This window comes from Diadema antillarum, unplaced genomic scaffold (assembly GCF_040938485.1).
Source record: "Diadema antillarum isolate AM-2024a unplaced genomic scaffold, OU_Dant_1.0 seq00001438_RagTag, whole genome shotgun sequence".
Taxonomy (NCBI): domain Eukaryota; kingdom Metazoa; phylum Echinodermata; class Echinoidea; order Diadematoida; family Diadematidae; genus Diadema; species Diadema antillarum.
In genome coordinates this window covers 1,369,461-1,387,100 of record NW_027272188.1, presented here as the reverse complement: position 1 = coordinate 1,387,100, position 17,640 = coordinate 1,369,461, and the positions used below count along the sequence as shown (strand labels likewise).

At 38.9% G+C, this 17,640-nt stretch overlaps 1 protein-coding gene across 1 annotated transcript in view; it reads right to left on the bottom strand.

The window, feature by feature from the left end:
- Positions 1-5,158: 5,158 nt before the first annotated feature.
- The window catches only part of LOC139709485 (uncharacterized), a 175,074-nt gene continuing 162,592 nt past the window's right edge, over positions 5,159-17,640 (bottom strand). The window contains exons 40-46 of the mRNA XM_071621445.1: positions 16,254-16,415; positions 15,013-15,128; positions 13,694-13,768; positions 12,743-12,935; positions 11,510-11,633; positions 9,217-9,369; positions 5,159-6,519 (exon numbers count right to left, since the gene is read on the bottom strand). Of these exons, the coding sequence (XP_071477546.1) occupies positions 6,431-6,519; positions 9,217-9,369; positions 11,510-11,633; positions 12,743-12,935; positions 13,694-13,768; positions 15,013-15,128; positions 16,254-16,415 (912 nt within the window). The 3' untranslated portion in view covers positions 5,159-6,430. The remainder of the gene's footprint in view (positions 6,520-9,216; positions 9,370-11,509; positions 11,634-12,742; positions 12,936-13,693; positions 13,769-15,012; positions 15,129-16,253; positions 16,416-17,640) is intronic.

Genomic DNA, 17,640 nt, shown 5'->3' with positions numbered 1-17,640 from the left:
ATCAAAGCGAATAATAAGAAGGTTCACATCAGCCCGATGTTTCGAAATAGCGCGCTATTTTCTGACTTAGGAAATTAACCCGATCACGAAATAGCGCGCTACTTGATAATGTGAACACAAATTAGCGCGCTGATTGATCGAGAAAATTTCTCGAGTCCAACTCGGGAAATTTCCGAAATAGCAGGATAATTAATGCGAATTAAGGCGCTATTTGATAATGTTCGGGCTGATGTGAATAGGAAATGAAATAGCGCGCTAATTTGCGATCGCGAAAAATATATCGAGCTTGGATTTTTATCGGGCTGATGTGAAAACGCCTAATCTGTTGTGACTCCATTTCTCGAACCTCCTTGGTGACACGATGAACAATAGGCGTTTTCACATCAGCCCGATAAAAATCCAAGCTCGATATATTTTTCGCGATCGCAAATTAGCGCGCTATTTCATTTCCTATTCACATCAGCCCGAACATTATCAAACAGCGCGCTAATTCACATTAATTATCCTGCTATTTCGGAAATTTCCCCGAGTTGGACTCGAGAAATTTTCTCGATCAGAGCGATAAAACTAGCGCGCTAATTTGTATTTGCCAAAATTAAACACACATTTAAACGTACTAGTTTTGTATATTCTAGTGCAAATATTATCTTTTATAAAATGGGTTCAAGAATGTAGCCAATAGGAAGCGCTGAAATGAGTCACGTGTGCTTTGGTTATTTTAGTCCCATTGCACTGCGTGTTAAATCCTATTGCCGATCGTCTGTGCGCGCGGCGGCTCCTTTGAATTGCATGCATACGCGCTGTCAATCTTGTGCATAACATGTGTAGCGTACGTATATTCTTAAACGTATAGTACTTATATGTGCGGGATTTCCGAGTGCGACGTGCGTAAATGTTTGGGACGAACATCTTCGGACATCTTGACCCACAAAGGTACGTGAAAAATGCTGTTAGTATTCGACCCATTTTATAAAACAAATGATGCACAGGATTATTTCGTGGCGTTAGTGGAGATGTAGCGCACTCGAGGGTATTTACAATTGTGAAACATGCGCGAGGCGAAGCCAAGTGCATGTTGCACTACATTGTAAATACCCGAGAGTGAGCTACATCTCCACTAGCGCACTCTATCCTGTGCATCATTTGTATAATAATATACCATATTATGATATTCAACCTATTGATACAATTTGCACTTTTGAACAGAATATCTGAAGACATATTTTGGTTTGAGGTTGAGTTTTGAAATATATATTTTTGGTAGTCATTATACAGCTATATTCATTGATTATCATTATGATTATTTGCATACACTGACTTAGAATTCCATTATCTAAGGACACATTCCAAGCTTTTGCAGTGAACAAGTACGTGTGCATACGTGTGTATATACATACATACATGTATACACATAATTATAAGCTTATTGAAGGATAAAATGCATATTACTATATAAACAAACACAGGTGATCAATGCAAAACTCTTCATCAGCAGTCAGGATGAGGTAAAATGGTGGAAGCCAACCTTTTTTCATCTGGTTCAGAACAAATTTAGATAATAATAATAAAAAATTATTGAATACTTCATGGAAATTTAGGTACGCACACATTTCCAGTTGTATGGAAGATGCTTTGCCAGCTCTGAATGTTCTTGTCACAAACACAAAAGGAGAGACAACTCCAGCTCACAAATGACAAACAGGAAAACATCTTCTCTCTTTCAAGAAAAAAAATCATGGAAGCGCATGGTTTTTATTGAGATATTACTCTAAAATGTGATGATTCCTAGTGGCTTCTTTTTCTCTTCGATTTTAATCATGGGATAATGACATCACAAATATTTCTCTTATGTTACATAATAATGTTCAGTATGACAGTATGACAAAAACAAATAAACATGCATCAAGAAAACATGAAATGAAGGACAGATTACCCAACTTTGCCTTTCAAGGATCAAGCAATTAAAGTATCTAAAAGGCTGAGAAAACAGGCATTTTTTTTTCTATTTTTCCCTTTTGCACATCAAAATTGCACACATTCTACACATTAGAAGTATATCTAGGAGACTTGGCTAAATGCGCATGGAGAATAAATAAATACAATGCATCAGATTGTATCACAAGGTTGGATTACACTCACTGACATATTATGCCACATGAGCGTCGTGTGTACAATCATTTGTACACACTGGCAGTAAGGCTCCTGGAGCAAATCAAATGACTCACGTAACAAAACAGATTCCGCAAAGATCATCTAGGCCTTTCTGATAAGATACCAAAAGCAATTCACCAATTATTCAAGAGCCAAACGTCCAAGGAAAATAAAATGAACAATATCAGTGGCATATAAAAATTTTGAGTTCCCTTGTTTCATATTCGGATACCTTGACTTCCCAAAGTATTACCATGAGGGAAAACAAAGCTGGACAAAAAAACAAACAAACAGATAAGATGAAGGGACAATTTCATTGAAATCAGTATTTTGGAATACAATTGATTACCATTTCTAGGCCATTCCCTTCAAATCCTGCATAATATCCTAATACAATTTAGACGAAATTCATCACCCAGTACTCTTGAGTTTCCTATCATTCATATCTATTCATCAACAATAGAGTATGCTCACATCATTTCAAATAATGTTAAAAATCATCGTAATATCTATTCCGGATCCCCCAAACCCACCCCCAGAACATATCAAAATGTCATGTATCAAAGTTAATGTCACATGCTGCAAAACCTACAGCATCTAAACATTCATATCTGTCCTCTTTTATACTCAACAGTATTTTCTCTTTTTTTTGTGACACTGCACCACTGATTAGGATATATAAGAATTCATTTTGCCCCTTTTTAAATTTGATCTGACATTCCTGTGGAGTGATAGGGAAACTTACAGATAACAGGTAACAATGTGCGGTCGGTCAGCTTGTTACAAACACATTCATGCAACCTAACACAAATGTGTGTTTATGCTATGTGGAGGTAAGATGGAAATGGAATGCAAAAACAAAAGAAAAAACAACTTGAAATAAAATTCTACAATGGAAACAAATCAATTTCTTTTTCTATGACATGTTCCATGCATGGATATCATAAACATTATTTTCTTTTTTTTCAAATCTTTTTTTATTTTGTTTGATTCACATGTGGTGGGGTGGTGCACACATAAATATGCGGGAACAAAGCAAGCTAACACTAAACACGATGTGACAGAAGCCAGATTAGTTTTGCATGATTGTGCAGATCCTTGTTGTGTGGTTCAATTTCATGTCCACATTATAAACATTTTGGCTGAGTCTGTACAAAGACTAATCTAACTCCTCCCCAAAGTCATTAGTCTGCACATTAGCCCTCTGAGCACCATGAGCCTAAAATCCTACAGACTTTGTATACAAACACATGGCAGATGGGGCTGAGAGAGTTAACTACAAGGCTATGCAAGCAGCTAATACTGGCTTTGAGCACTTTGCTTTGTTTGTTTGAAACCCATATTCTCTCTGCGAGACAGACTGCATGAATGGTTGTACCGTTATCTACTTTCAGTCGATGCTAGATTTCTCACCATCATGATATCAAAACTCTGTGAGTGGATACTGAACAGTCCCATGATAAGTTCATATAAAAATTCAACATTCATAACATTTCGGACACAATTTGCATAGTCTGGAGACCTATATAGACATATAAAAGAAGCTAAATGCAACCATTACAAACATATTCCTTCATATTTCTGAAATTTAAAATGTAATATGTTCAACTGAAATCAGCCATGAGAGCATGAATTAAGTAAATCTCATTAAAATCAGCTCTAATGAATCAGGAAGAAGTTTCATTGTTTGTTCGAAATCTGTTTAAAAAAAAAAACTCCATAGAAAACACGGTGGTACCAGTTGTGGTCTCTCTGTTCATATGTATTTTTGAAGGGAAGAAAAATGTAGGAAGAATAGACACAGGCACTGCCATAGTGATCTTGCAGTTTTATGATGCACCAATTTAGAGAGGCAGAAATCTTTCACGTTTCATAAAAATCAATATAACAAAAGTTGCATTCAGCACTGTTTGACAGTGACAGAAGTGTTCATTTTCTATGACTTGTACCAGTATGAATCAAATTGGACAAAAGAATTTCAGTTCTGACATTAAAAGCACCTAAAACAATACTATGGAAACAAACACATGCATTTATCTTCCATGATGAATGACAAAATGATATAAACATATATTCCTCCTTCTCAAGAAAAAAGAAAAAAACATTGCCGTTGAAAATGGTGAATCACTAGATACAATCATAGTCTACCGTAAACCTCATAATTATTACGATGAAAGGAAATGAGACACACACTAATAAATGTTTTATACACGGAAATCAAAACATTGCACACTACGGCTTTCTTACACCACTACTTGCCCTCATATAGATCTCTTCGAGAAATACATATACACGTGTGTATGATGGCTCCTGATAATATACATAAAATGAAAAACCAAATAGTTTCATACATCCATTTTTCCACAGTTCATCACCAGTCGCACCATTTCCTTCACATCTTACTTACAAAATGATAGTATTTCCTCACATACACGTTTACCATGAGCACTTTTTTTCCTGTTTTCTTCTGTTGTATTTGTTGCTGTGTAATTGTTGGCCGATTCACACTCTGTCACGCAATGGCCAATAGATTCTATGCACTTTAGGCACTTCATCAGAATTTTCAGACCTATGTCCTTGCCCGCCTCCCGTAAGTCTACAATTCTTGGATATTCTTGTGACAAACAATTGTTCCTTACCCTAACCAGCCCACTCTCCCTTTATCCTTACAAGATTTTCAGCACAAAAAAAAGAAAGAAATGATAAAAATGTCTTAAAATTAATGCGATGAACTCACAGTTCCAACACAGAGTGATTTTTTTTTTCATTTTTTTTTTGTTGAAGTTTCCGTTCTTGTTCATTTACTCCATGGAAATTCTCAAGAGTTTGATATCATTGAAATGATAAGTTTGCATAGTGACTTGTACTCCTGAAAAGTGTTGTCCAAAGATGAAGATCAGCAATAGCGATATCATGCACGAGAGATTTGGATTCATTCAGTATAACACTCCGATACAGAGACAATGTCATGACTTTATAAGTGGTTTCACTATGATAAACCCTTCTGCCTTGTGCTTTCAAGCTAAAAACTCAACAAACATTGCAGCGCCATCCCTCCCGCGCACAGCGCCACAATGTTTGCGTCCCGTACAGATGCGGAGCAAGAAGAAAAAGAAAAAAAAGGTCTATGTATCATGCAGAGATGGTACGAGAATACCCCTTTGATGCCTGGATCAGCCAATTACCCAGGATGCAACAGTGGTGCATTATGGGACCGAGTTATACTGCTGGCAGTGACTGCTGGCAGTGACTGCTGGCAGTGAGGGAGATTGAATAAACACTTCTTGACACTACAGTGTGTCTTCATTATTGCAAAGAGGAGTCCTCATACATAGTAATGAGGTGTGACCAAAAAGGGGCAATATTTTGGTGGGTGCGAACACTGAGCACAGGGCTTCGGCACCCAAACTTTGCTGCATCACTAAACTTAGAAGAGGTGTGATGACAGAGTGCAAAGAAATTAGGGACTCCACTATGAACAGCAAGGAAGCAAGTCCAACTGGTTGTGTTAAAATTTGTAAAGACATCTACACGCTCTTCCTAAAAAAAAAACCAAAGGGGGTGAAATTTGACAAAATGCTAGAATGAAGTTTGTCTCCAGGCAAATTTGATTCAATTAGTACAGTATCAATGCAGTGACAATAAGGGTTCTAGCAAATTTGTGCCTTGGCTTTTTTCTTCTTTTTTTTCATACAAGAATACATTACTCTGAGGTAACATGAAATTTTCACACTCTTGGGACAGATATTATCAACATTTTCCTTCTCATCACACCACATCTCTTCACCTTCTGATGGCACTGTGAATTTACTGTCATGATTGAACTATATATAAACTGAGATGATGTTGCATCCCTGACCTCCGTGGAATCTCGGCCGCGCCCTCTCCTCCGACCCACTTCCGCTGCTAGCATACACGGTCGACCTTGTTTCCAGCTGATCTTAGATGTTTATGAGAATGCGCCGTGGTATCCACGGCAGGGAGCATCGAAAGCAGTCCTGGCTGAAGCTTGGCAGGGACCAACATTGCAACAGGCGGTCAACGGGGATTAACCCTTCCAATCCTGCCGACTCCTCAGTCGCACCCCAAAGGGGGGTAACACGACCCCCTTGATGATGATGTTGGAACTTGTTGTATTCGAATACGTGGCGATTTCTCACCAACTTGGCGAAAACGGGGAAGCGGAAGGATTTGGAAGACTCATCTGTGACCCGTCCAACCACGCTGCGCTCTCATTGGTCCGCTCCCAAGGTCACATGACACCAGCCACAAGCTGTCATCATACGTGCACCTCTGATGGCTTGGGAGCTACGAGGCCCAGGGCTTGTCGCTCCGCATCCGTTAGTCCGCTCTTCAGTGTTCTCCTGACTGCAATGGCAAACGTAGAATAGAGATGAACTTAGCTCCGCTTGTGGAAGACAACATTTTTAGGCTCTTCTCTTCCTGTTCGCTTCATTTAAAAGTTAAATACTCATTATGTTTTCGTCTAAAATACACAGTAGTCTTGAGATATGCGTGATGCTACACAAATAGTAATCAATAGCTACAAAACTAAAAGCATTGACATAGTATCGATTTCAGAGCATTAAGCCAACAAATAGTTGACATAAATTCGAAAAAACAATAAAGCACTTTACAAGATCCACACAAACCCATGGAAAAATTGATACTAATTACTTTCAGGAAATGTGACAGTTTAAAAATCTTTTGCATGAAGCATTTTCGGAAAGCTCACACTTACAGCAACAATGTTTGCTCACGTTGCTGGGATACTGAATAAGAATGATGGATTCACCTTCACATGACGGCTGAAAGATAAAACATCCTCCTCTTCGCAGTTTACAGTTATGTGATTTTTCTCATTTCTGAGGTCTCTAAGTAATGCTTATGATTGCTGATTTATGTTAACATTCTTACTAAGTGAAAACAAAAAGTCTCTCTCATGTTTGGCTCACAGTTTAATTAATTTTGGTGATTCTTAATACATTTGTAATGATCTATGTTCTAAACTTTATATCCATCTTCATGCACTAATAGTATTCTTGTGGCATCTAAAAAAAAAATAAATGCAAACAAACGTATGCAATGCAAAAAATTTGATTTCTGCTATTGGTCTACATGCACATTTTCACTTCTGTATGCAGTGAGTATTTCACAAATAATGCAAATATCCAATGTTTCCGTCACTAGGGGTTTATTTGATGCAAGTGCACTATAGGGCAGTCCTTGGATTCCAGAGTTGCGAGTGACTGCAACTTAACCAATGCACAAGGTGTGTAGCTTTATGATCTAAAAGCAGTGTTCAATAGCAGTTGTACAATCAGTCTGAATTCTTTGAAGTACAGATTCCTGGTTTGTTGTTTTCATGACACAACTACAGAGTGAAGAATCTGATGCCAAAAGAGCATACTTAGGGACCCCAAAATACATAGGAACTTTTGCAGGTGCCCGACTAGAAATCTGAAAGTGTTGCTCACCAAATGATTTTAAATCCTTTTTCCGTCTGTTGCTCCGGAGGACTGCTCTAAAAGATATATATCACGGTGTGCTTTCCTAGCAATATTTTTGTCCCGTTGCTGAGCTTTCGTCTTTCTCTTTTAAGGACCGGGCCTACATTCAATGCTTGAACTCGCTGGAGCACAGGAGTGATGGGTGCTTTGACTGACTTTTTTTCACCTTCTAAGGCTTTGAATGGCTACCTCCACTGTGACCCAGCACACTACGTTATTTAGGAATACTCCCATTGTTTAAGTACAGCATATCATTGTGCATTATTATATTTATTGCAAGATTCAAGTTGTGCATCCCCAAACCAAACCCCTCCCCCCCCCCCCCACAACCCACCAACCTGCAGGGAGGGTAATGGGTTAAAATGTTGGGGTGTGCGAGATATCCTGGGGGTATTTCCAGACCTGAAGTCTTTCCTTGACTTCGATTCTTTTTTTTCCCCCTTATTTTTGGGGTGCTATTTTTTAAAAGAGACCTTGACATTTATGACTGACTCGTTGCTAGAATAGCGCAATGATCCATCCAATATCCCATCGAAGACTTTCTCCTCTGAAGATAACCTTTTCAAGGGTACCATGGCATTGCGTACTTAGTTTCCAGTCTACCACGATGCTGAAGGAGGGGTGGGGGGCAAGTACATATAATCACCCCTGCATTCCTGTCATGTAGGAGCATGCATGGCTGCAGGATCAAGATGCACTATGCCATTTAGCAACCATTAACCTCTGCTGCAAGATTTAATCTATGAAAGTTAAAATCTATGTGAATTCATCATCCCTTCCTCGTAAATTGCTGGATCAGCATTGTTTCTCTCCAATGCCTAGGCCTCTTGCATTTGTGTCTAGTAATCAATCATAGCACTTTAAAGGGATGGTATAGTATTGGTGGAGATGAAGATTGGGCTTTTAACTTTTTGCGAGATACCAAGAAACCACTTATGAAATAGCACAGAGCATACAATTCAAAGAGGAATTCAAAGTTCATTGGATGAAAATCGCTCTTGGAATGGCTAAGATGTCCAAAAACAAAGTAAAACAAAGCAATCCTTATAGAGGGTGGGTCCCCCCTTTTATTAGAATTGCTCTGTTTTGGATATCTCAGCCATTTAGAAACCAATTTTCATCAAATAAACATTGAGTCCCTCTTGGATTTACATGCTCTTTTATATTTCAAAAGAGGTTTCTCATTGTTTCACCAAAAATGTTAGAAACCTGAAGTTAGGTCTCAACCAAAACAATCCCTTTAAATATGTACGGAATAATGAAATACTGGATGTCACATGGAATTCCAGCCCGATATCAAACTTTGATAGAAAAAGTTCTCAAGAGGGATGATTTGTGACATTTACGCTTCACAAGTAGATCAGTATTTTCCTCACATTTCAGTGGCATTCAGGAATATTTCTCCTCAAGAAGGCGAAACTCACTATTGGGAAAGAGAGAACATAAAGATGAATAAATGTGGTCTTGATTTGTACGTGTTATTAAATGCAACATGTACCATCTAGATCTCAAGATGCACGCTGTTGCCACACCTGCCCTGGGTCTTTCTACTTACGTGACTTTCGATTTGCGTTGCGAGTGCGCTTGCGCTCTCGCGGAGCGGAGCGCGTGCTGGCGTTCTTGGCTGTGTTGACAAGAATTTGGATCATTTCGTCAGTTTGCTGATCAGAGGCCTCCTCGGCTGCCGTCATGCTCGCGTTCAGCCGGCCTGATCAGGTGTTGCCATGCCGCGACCGATGCACAAGTTTGATGCAGAGGAGAATAGCAAGGCACCATGCAAACACACACGTGCATAACGTTTTCGAGACGGGGGATGCATAAAGAAAACCAGAAAGTTTGTGGTAAGAAATATGCACCTATTGTTACCAAGTTAAAAATAACAATTATAATATTGTTTCCTCTCATGCAAGTTACATATAGAATATATCTTTATAAATCATATACATAAACAGATCTTTGTTCCATTTTCATTCAATCTGATGGAAACAAACTTCTAATCCTTACATAATATTTCTTTATAAATTAAAGGGGACGCTTTCGATGAATAGTTCACAAGGTTTTAAAATTTCATAACTTTTGAACAGGCTGTCAGATTTTCCTCAAATTTCGCTGATGTGTTCCTCTAATATTGCTGCATTCCCTCGATTTACATATACATGTATATTTTGGTTTCACTCTCCTATAAAGGGTGATACTGAACAGCCTACCACAATCTTTTGATTCTGAATCCAGCTGAGAAAATGTAGGGCTTTGTTCTGGTTTGTAACTCCGCATTTTTTAAACTTTAATTTGCTCAAGATTTCTGCCAAAAACAACCACTTTTGATATTTGACAAGTATGTCACACCTACTCAAGTTCTAATTTCCAGTACAAGTGAATAGCATACGGGACATGAAGGTCTTGTAATATGCAGCATAAACGAGCAAAATATAATAAAACACCGATGTCTGGAAAGTTATTGCAAAAGGAAGTACATTCATATTCTTTTCACTAAATGTTACTGCTGTCTCTAACGGAACCATCTACAGAGACAGGTCATGACCCTGATTAGCTTTTTGAAAGACACTGGTATCAAAACTTTTTATTAACATTATGCAAAGCAATGTCCTTAAGAGGAAACAATGAATGCTTATCAGTGAAATCCCATTGCATTCTCAGGCACATAATAATCAGTGAAAATACAATGCATTCAAATCAATCATTGAACAATGAAGTAAATAAAAAAAAAATCAGGCATTGTATTGGTACAGTAGATTGCATTCCCCAGTCAAATCTCCTACACAAGATGCAGCATAGAATAAATTGTACAAGCATTTAATTATCAACAGGAATATGTTGTGTTAGCAAACTGAATTCCTTGGAAAACTTCATCCCTGGGAATGGTAGAAACTAGTTAAGAATTAAAAAATTAGAAACACTGCATCTCTGAGGACTAAACAGTTATGAAGCATTTGTAAAATAGACTCTTGATGCATTTTTTTTTGTCTCCTGTTATTCTGAATATGTATGAGATATAATATCACAAGTCAGCTCAGCATACTCGGTACGTTTTCCATTGCTGGCAAGATTGTGCACCGAATGCTCATGCCCAAATTATCATATAATTCCCTTCCACTCACCATGCATCTCTTTTTCTGTCAATGACAAATGATACCAAAATCTACAATGTGATACTTCCCTTTGTCTATCCCCACCACCTATCACGTACTTGCTACCAAAACCAGTTGCCACTAATATCCCCACCAGCCATTACTTCTTTGCTATTACACCTAAAAGCAATCGCCCCTTATTCCTATCATCCACTACTTCTTTACTAACACACCTGCAGTAAAAGCAGTTGTCTATTATTCCTATTACTCATTAATTCTTTACTGCAGCACCTTAACATTAAAGGGCAGGGGCCTCAACGTTGCGTGCAATAATTCTGCAATGCGAGAAGGCCTCATCATGAGGCTTCTTGACTTTTTTGTTCGAGTCTCAAGCAACTTTTGAGACCAAATTTGCAGCGTCTTGGTGAATCAGGAGGGGGGGGGGGGGGGGGGAGGGAACAGAATATGGCCCCTGTAGTTTTAGCATAGCCAAAAAAGCCCAGCCTGATTACGGTTAAAACAATTGCCTCTTATCCCTATGTGTCATTGCATCCCTGTTTCCACACCTACTTTGGAAGCATTTGGCCCCTTTAATATCCCCATCACCTATTACTTCTTTTACACTACCCTAAAAGTTGCCATTACCCAACCAACCATTACTTCTCTGCTACCACACCTAAAGGCAGGTGCCCCTTATATCCTTGTCCCCCTATTACTTTAACATACCTAGCAGCCAATGCCCTGTATCCCGGTACTCACTCATCGAGGGTCTGGCCCGCTGCCTGCCCTGTAGAGCCTCATCGCCTGGCGCCGTGCCCTGCTGACTGCTCAGCAGCTCCTTCAGTTTCGCATCCTCTACACTGTCTTTACTGATGGAGAAGTTCTGTGCAGGAGGATTTGGGGGGGGGGGGGGGGAAGAAATCAGATGAGTATTAACCCTTTGAGCTTCAAATGGTCTAAAAATAATCAACAACAGCTAACCAGGACACTGTTTCATAAAAGTACAAGTCCTAAAGAGCTGTCGTCTCTGACAATTTCAGTAAAAATCCTTGGTTTTGATTGGATGAAAAGCTCTGGTCACCGGTTATTACTAGGGTAAGTAAAATAGACTAACAACTTGTCAGAGCTGACAACATTTATGAAACAGTGCCCAGAGTAGACTGAGGAGTGCCTTGTGTGACATTCCAATTAAAGATACACTCAACTATCAACTTCAGTGACTTTTGTGCAACCATCAAAAACTAGCTGGCCATGCACCTTTCTCCTCTACTGTTCCAGAACTACGGAACTTGTTCCCTCCTCATCTGATAATATGGAGCTTTAGATTTTGACGCGGACGTTTGAGACGAGTGCGCTGGACGTTCTCATCTCCCCTGCGTCGCGTTGAAAAATAGCTTTAGATTACGCTGGGACGCAACGTATTAAGAAATAAAATCGTGCCCCCATATGATCAGTGTATGGAGTAGTTCTCTACGTTGCAAACTGTGCGGACATAAAAAAAGCCCAGTACGCGTAGTGAAAAACTCAGGCGACGCAAGCTAAAAATAGATCGACTTGACGCACGCTTCTGCTCAGAACATGTTTTTTTCCCTCTGAACGTCCGCGCGTCTTAAATCTAAAGCTCCCTATTGACACTTGAGAGCTGAACAATTTAAACATAGTTTTAAAACATACCTGGTCTGAAACACCAAGTACTCACTGTACTTGCACTTTCACTGCCTGATAAAATACAACTACAAGAATGTGGCATTTCTTCATATTAGTAACTGTGGAAGAGTGCCATGAAAGTGTATCTTCACATGTAAATCTAATAATTGTAACATAAACACTCTCAGTATTCTCACCTATAAAATTACTTCACACTTGAAATCATCATTATATCATAACATTTAGCTGGAGAGATTAATTCATACATTTTTCTGAGGTATGTGTCAATTACAAAGGTTTGAATCCTGGCCCTCATCTTAATAGTAGGGCGCCCTCTCTGCTGACCTCTGTGATCATCTTGCCCCTCGTCTTGTTGCGCTTCCGGTGGTTGGCCTTCTTCTTCTCCTGCTCGATGATGCGCTCCCTGGCGGTCCGATACTCTAAAGCAAACTCGCTGATGATGCGGCAGAAATCACTGATCTTGACGTCCCTCGCTGCGCTGGTGCTCATGCCAAGGTACAGCAGAAACTTGTTAAATCTACAGAAGATCAGATGTAGCAGTACGTAGGATGGGAAATGGAGGTGGGTGGAAGGGAGGGCATGGAAGAAGATGAGGAAATGACAGGCGGAAAAGGAGGTAAGAGAAGAAGCAATATGGTGACAGTTGCACAAAAACAAGGGAAAAAAAACCCAAACAAACAAACCAGCAGTTGTGTTGGAGTTTGAAAGATGTTAACTATTAGTGGCCTGGGGCCACTAAAAATTGATGTCGGGCTACTAAAAATTGATGTCAGGCCACCAAATTTCTAAAATTGGACATCTTTTAGTGACCCGATCTGGCAAATGAGATTCAAGATGGATTGTCACATATGTGTTTATTTCTGGCCATCAAAATCTCAGATTTAAAGATTTTAGTGGCTCAAATGGCCCATCAGCAAAAAAAACAAACAAACAAACAATCAAACAAACAAAAAAACAGTTTCGAGCCCTGCCTAAGGACACAGTCAAATAATGGTCCAGTATATTTCAGGATGTGATATATCGGTACCGAATCTTTTCAACGGAAACACAACAAACGGAAACCACCGAGTAGTAATCTCTACCTAAAACAGAAACCAATTACAAATCAGTTTCATAAACACAAAGTAAACTAGGAATCATTTGTCACATGTCTTTAGGCTCATAATAGGTACACACATTTGTACATATCAACAGCTGTATGACTCTAATGGTGTTCATGAGACAAAGGACTTAAAGCTTGATAGATTCATATTAATATGACAGAGATCCACTTACCTATTGCTAACTCGTCTATGAACAATCTTGAGTACTATTATTCTTTTTGCACAGTCTTGAAGAAAGTCGTGTAGTCTGTGGAGGAGAGATGAATGACAGATGATAAAAGATAATGAACACTAAATGACAATAAAGGCACCCAAATAGAAGTATAAAAACTGTGGAATACAGTTTGACCTTGATTATCCGGCCTCCTTTTATCCGGAAATCTCTAATATCTGGACGCGTTCACGCAGTGAAGGACTTTTTTTTTTCATCCAAAAATTGAGAAAAAACAGTGACTTTAAATTCAATTAAAATTTTTACAAAACTCACATGATTTACCACAATATTCCCAACAGAACTAACATAAATTCACACCACATCATCGTAAAAGTAAGCAGTCATGATCTATAAATTCACTATAAGAACCACCGTTGCGGGGTACGCTACCTGCCTAGCTGCCAGTGCACTGGGACGGCAGCTTGGACGGCAGCTATATACATTTGTACATTAACATTGTGTCTCCCATATCCGGCCAATTCGCTTATCCAGATGAGCGCCGGTCCCGACATGGCCGGATAATCGAGGTCGAACTGTAGCTCTGTTTTCCTTCTACCTTTTAAAGTCCAAATTCATCATCTTATTGATCATTTTTGTCAAATAAGTACTAAACATACAGAAAAGGGAGTAAACGAGAGTTAACAAGTTACATCTTGAAAGGTCAACAAAGTTGAATTATCATTGGTGTAAAGTCAAATCAAACTTCTATGTCTTGCATTTAACAGACACACATCTTTATCATTGTTCTGCACAAGTCCTAACCACAAGAAATCTCCCGGTAAGGAGTGTCATACAACCTAAAGTTAGCTAAACTGTTCTATTCACACAGTTCCCAACTTGAAGTTCAATGCTCTTGGGGCACTGCTATCATTTAATGCTAGCTTACCAGACAGTTAACATTAAAGTACAAATGTACATTGTAGTTACTGTATAGCAATATATTTTCGCAGCATGAAATTTTCGTGAATTGTGTCTGGCATTCAATGCATATAGTGTGGACAAGAACTTTCGTGTGCATTTTAATTTCACATTACTTGGCTCTCTGTAAAGCAAACCCTTTTCGCGACAATAAAATTTTGGCAAATTGCCTCTGGCATTCAATGCATATAGTGTAGACAAGAACTTTCACGTGCATTTTAAGTTTGCGTAACTTTGCTCTTGTGAAATTTGCGAAATTATAATGCACATTAATATTTCTGGTCTTCAGTAAGTTTCGTGTGAACAGCACTATGCGTAACATTTGCGAGTTACGGAGCTGTTGGATCTTTGATGCTCACTTGTTTTTGCTCTGCACTTGAGACTCGTGTCTGGTGATGACCTGGAGGTAGTTCCACGACGTCTTACACTGCTCTTCCAGCTTGGTCAGATTGATGGTCAGCTGGTCAAAGTCCACCTGAGCCACACACACACACACAATGGAAGGAACATCACAGAAACTATATATGCTTCACTCACATATAAAAGAGATGGGCTCTTTAATTTACCTTATTTGAGCATGCACTGATCCAAAATGAAACATTGTTATGGTAACAGCAACATTCACTTCATGAAAACAATGTCACCCCCCACCAATAAACACAAAAGAAAAAAAAAAGGTCTTAACTTTTCATTAACAACTCCCCGTACCAAGATAACAATATTACACAATAAACACAGTGCAATGAGCTACATTGCACAGCCACATAAACACAGCCCGAATCATATTTGGAAGGAAATTGAAATAGAAAAAAGTGCACTGGTGTGGAGTGTATAACAAAGGCTAACATCAGCTTCCATTTGTATAGCTCTATTTAATTACATTCAATTCATTTGCATATTTCTCAGAATAAGATACATGTATGTGAAAGGGTGAACATTACTGGTTTCAGATATTGATATACCTATGTCACAGCACAAGGGCTGCATAAACACTACCATAACACTAACACTAACATACACAAACACACAACACAAACACACAAACACACAATTACACACACACTCACAAACTAGAGAAGCACTCTGATCGAGAGCGCAGACCTCCGCCAAGCAGCTAATTTCCACCAATTATCTTGTTCTTCCATAATTCTCGAGATCAGTGATTTCCACCCATACGTATGCATGATGAAAATCGCCCCCAATTTCCCAATATAGATGCCTTTTTTTAACGTCATCAACCCTCAGCTGTACAGCGTGCCTCGCCCCAGCAGAAACTACAGTGGGCACTTAAGTGCGCGTATGAAAACCTAAAAAATGCACAGCTTGAACTCCAAAGTTTATTGACCCTAACCTGCCAAAATATCCAAAATCCTTCATAAAATTCATAAAAATTTCCAGATCATCACCAAAATTTAATCATCTGTTCCTTGGGTCATTCTCAACCTTTCATGCAAGTTTCATCCAAATCTGTTCACGACTTTTTGAGTTATTTTGCACACGGACAACCAAACAACGGCAATGAAAACATATCCTCCTCCCTTGGCGGAGGTAATAATCACACAGAAACCACACATATGCCCATATCTGGAGAGAAACCCACCTTGGCACAGCGCGTAATGGTGCCAACCTCTGAAAAGAGGTCTGAGCTGTCGGGAAACTGCTCCATAACGGTGGCGCACAAATGGTGCAGCAGCGACTGTTTGTGTACGGTGTCCTTGACCTCCGGCACTTTACTCAGGTACTCCAGGTTGAAACCCGCCGCCTATCGTGCCATTCAATACAAATATCGTTCCAAGAAATGACAGAGAGAGAGAGAGAGAAGTAAAAAATGATGGGTCACTCAGAGTTACAGGTCAGTCATTACTTAGAACATGCCGCTGTACCAAAATATGAATGTTTATTTTGGCCATGTACGTGTCGGAATAGTAAGTATTCTCATGCTAATTCACACACAAGTCTTCACAGGAATTCACTGCAAACATACGTATGGATTCACTAAGTGCAGAAATATTATAGTAGAAAGCATCAGTGAAGTTTGAGGAAACTCTGGCAATCCCCTATGAATTTTTCTAAGTTTTGGAGAAATTTGTGTGCCATTATTGTTTGATAGGAAGACTTCAACAATTTGTGATTTCACAGTCATAGAACAATACACATAAGATATAAGGAAAGTTCTAGAAAATTACCTTTTTCAAAAAAATCAAAAGCACACATTTCCTTGCCTTGTTATTGACATAAGGGTAACATGTTACCCTTGCCTTTGGAAGGAGGTTAAGTCAAGTGTTCTTTTCTCTAAACTAGAAAGGTAAGAATATGGGGTATAAATGGCTTGCCCAAATTTCTTCAAATCCACTGAGATGTGTTCTACTAATATTTCTGCTTTTACTGGATCTACATCTGTATTGGGGGTAAATTCTCCTTTGAGTAGAGCAACTTGTTACAGGAGATTTTGTGATAATTCTACAATGGTATATTTACAATGTCTATATGATAGCACATGGATTCTTGTGTCATACTACTCTCTTCTGCAACATGCAACCAATGTAAAGGGGGAAAAAACACATCAGATTAAAATCACACAAGATGTATATCACAACATTATGCAATACACACTTCTTCCTGCGATGAACAAGGATAAAACCCACACTAGGTATTGATATGTTTCTTGGAATCAATTATAAAGCTGACTAAAAGTGAAAGTTGTCATCAACAAGATAAAAAGTCAGTCCTTTGTTGAGCAAAAAGTTTCAAATTTTAATCATTAGCCTTCAGGCTTCCGTGTAACAGTTTCTTCAAATAAGCAGGAGGGGAGTTTCTGGTACTCTATATGCTGAATATTTTGCGAGTCGGGTGCTATTCACAAATTTAAAAACATGCAAAAATATTAACTCTCATCCCGACATGAATATGATGTGCACCATACATTTCTTCGTTCAGTACTGTACTCCACAATCACGAATTAAACCACTTGTGAAATTGTTGACAAG